Below are 3,038 nucleotides of genomic sequence, written 5' to 3'. Positions count from 1 at the left end.
TGACATGAGGGAAGCTGAAATTTGGAGGCACTAATGGAAATTCAGGAAGCTTTGTAAAGTCAACAATTCACAGTACACCTGAATCTCAACTCAGCTACCACATAAGGTTAGCATTATCTTTTATTAAACCACCAAGCACAGAACTGCATCTCCTTTATTACAATGGACTAGAAAAACAGACATTCAAGGGTCTCTAACTGTAAAGCAAAAAGAAAAAATTTAAGCAATCCCAGGTTCTTCCCTTTCCCCAAAGGTTAAAAAAAAAAATAAATTTTGATTAATTAAAGCCAACATAGGAATAGTACTACAGAGGAATAAAGGTAAGGAGCTAAGTTGTATTGGCTTGGCATTCTTCCAAAACAACTCTCATGTCTACCCAACCACTAAAAATGACTGGTAAAGTTCCCTTCCTTCTCACTCCCTCCTCTTTCACAACTTCATCATCTCCCTTTTTGCTGCTGAGGCTGAAACCTCTTCAACTGCAGTAAAACAAAAAAGCATTTTTATTCCCCTTAAGTTCTGCAGTCTTCTCTCTTCTCTTAACCCAGAACCTTTGAAGAAACAAGGGGAATTGCTTCCCAGAGACATTCTTGTTGATGGACTTTGTCTATCAGGCCAACCCAGCCCCAACATCATTTCTGGCACTGCCCAAATCTCAAAACCAGGCATGTGACAGCCAGAATCCCCATGTACACTGCATATAGATGTATGTTAGCTTCAGAGCTGTTTAATTATAGCAGATGTCTTAAATTCACTACCTGCACCTCAAAATAATCTAAAGGAATGCACTGGGAATTGCAGCTCAAGTTTTTTTCCTTCAGCTTTTGTCCTATACCCTCCATACAAACCTGAGCAAATGTTAAGATCTGAACTTCTCCGCAGTTAAACCAGTAATGTTATAAGCCTTTCAATATCAAGGCATGAAGAGAACAGATGTAAATGTAAGAATTATCTTAAGGCACACACACCACAATCTGGTAGAAAATTTTACACTAGGAACCAAACAGCTCAGATTAAAAATACAGCGCAGGGTATAAAATTTCTCTTAAAATACAACTAAAAGGCAAGAAGTCTTCACAGAAACATTCAAAGTCATCAAGCATTTTTAAGAGAATTTCATAAACTTAAAGTTAAAAGATTTACATTAAAAGGACACACCAAGTATTTCAAAAACCTCTGTTTTATTTGTGCAGAGTAAAATACATCATATAGTGAACACTGTTTTCCACCCATAAGCTAAAGCCATTAATAAGTGTTTTCTTTTTACCAAATATCCTAGCCACAGAAAACAGCAGTGGAAATGCTATTTAGTCTCTCTCTGCCAGAGCTACAAGGTGCACATCAATCTCTGCTTCTGTAAGGATCCTGAAAGAACAAAAAGAAATCTTAAATAATTCTTCTGCTTCAGCTCCAATAATATAAGCTAATATCTACACAAGTAAGTTTCCTATAATGCCTCTTTCAGTCCCTTTGAGTCCCACTGCCAGGGCCACAAGCCAACATTCCAATTCTTCTTGAAAAATAAAGGAAAAATCAAAGGCACTGAGGAGCAAAGGTAACAAATGGTAGAAAAAGAACAGGTAATTCCTCATGAGTAATATATTTGTAAGCTGGGACCTGGTGAGAAGAATGGGTATGGTAATTAGTATGATTACTCCAAGGGGGACACAGGTTTGCATAGCTTCTCTCTGCTTGTTACCCATCCTTTCTGAAAAGGACACAAGACCAGTAAATGAAGTTTGGCAGAAAATAGTAGAAAAGGGTCAATGCAGCTCCTGCATGCTTTCTCAAAAATGTTATACTATTCTGTTGACCTAAAAACACATTATCAAAAGCAAAACTACCCATCATCACCATATCAACTTTAAACACATTAGGAAGCACTCAGAAGACTGCACTTGTAGGACTCAAAGGTTTGAAGGCTCTTTCCAATCCCCACCTAGCAAGTAGCTAGACTAGAGCAGTAAAGGACTTTTTTCCCACCTAGCTTAAAAAAAAAAAAAAAAAAGCTGTGAAAACTAAGGCAGTATGCTGGATTCAGCCAGGAAAGGGTTAAATCTCTTTACTGTGGCTGCTAGAAAGCTGTGTTCCTGGATGCAGGGAGCAGCACTGATAAGTTCTTAGCTGGCACTGAGGAATGCCTGTACCAGTTTCAAGGCCTCTTCTCCGCTTCTGATACTGCAGCTGCGTTCCCAGCTCTCGCGGTCTCGTTACAGAGAGTGCTGGGACATAGAGTTCAGACACCTGATCTAAACTGGCCAAAGAGGTATTTCATGCCATAGTACGTCATGCTCGGGGCAAAGGTGAGGAGAGGGTCTGGTCGCCATTACTCTTCCTCCCTTACTCTCTCTGGTTCACTCCCATATGCTTGGTAATCCTCACCCTGACTCCTGCGTTAGCTGCTTCGCTAACTCCTGTGCTGGCTGGTTTGTGAGGGAGTTGGTGGTTTTGTTTAGCTTTCCTGGGCTGCTATCGCTGATAGGGTTTGTTCGGAATCTGCCGTGGCAGCGCTCGGGCTCCGGCCCTCGGCCTGCGGCCCTCGGCCTGCGGCTCTCAGGCTCTCTGGGTCTGACTCCCACTACTCAGCACCTGTTGTGCATCGGTCGGTGGGTGGTGAGGAATTGTATCATATTGTATCATACTGTATCATATGTTTTATTTTATGTTGCTTTAATCATTTATTAGTAGTAGCACTTGTATATATTAATTTAGATTTAAGTAGTAAATAGTTCTTATCTCAATTTTACAAGCTTCCTTATTTCTTTTTCCTCCAATTCATCCCCTCCACTGGAGGAGGTGAGGGGGATTTGTGAGAGCGGCTTCATGGTATTTTGCTAGCCAGAGTTAAACCACGACAGGCAGAAATGACTGAATTCTTCTGCAGCAAGCCAGTCTTAAACTAAATTTTAGGTAAGACACACCTAGAGGGTCTTTTTTCATTAAAAAAGAAGGCCCAAAAAGTTATTCTTCCATGTATCATGCATAATCCTGCAGGTATACATTGTGTGTTGTGAGAAGGCTGTCAAGGACACTGTATC

The 3,038-nt window shown here is 40.6% G+C and overlaps 1 protein-coding gene across 3 annotated transcripts in view; it reads right to left on the bottom strand.

Moving 5' to 3' along the window:
* Positions 1-1,164: 1,164 nt before the first annotated feature.
* PSMA6 (proteasome (prosome, macropain) subunit, alpha type, 6) overlaps positions 1,165-3,038 on the bottom strand; it is a 12,661-nt gene continuing 10,787 nt past the window's right edge. For 2 of the 3 annotated variants that reach the window (XM_010155241.1, XM_010155244.1), the window contains one exon: positions 1,165-1,365. In XM_010155241.1, coding sequence (XP_010153543.1) covers positions 1,308-1,365 — 58 coding nt within the window. In that variant the 3' untranslated portion in view covers positions 1,165-1,307. The remainder of the gene's footprint in view (positions 1,366-3,038) is intronic. The other variant, XM_010155242.1, reaches the window with a different exon arrangement.

Source organism: Eurypyga helias, unplaced genomic scaffold (assembly GCF_000690775.1).
Source record: "Eurypyga helias isolate BGI_N326 unplaced genomic scaffold, ASM69077v1 scaffold9827, whole genome shotgun sequence".
NCBI lineage: Eukaryota > Metazoa > Chordata > Aves > Eurypygiformes > Eurypygidae > Eurypyga > Eurypyga helias.
This window is presented reverse-complemented; position numbering and strand designations above follow the sequence as displayed.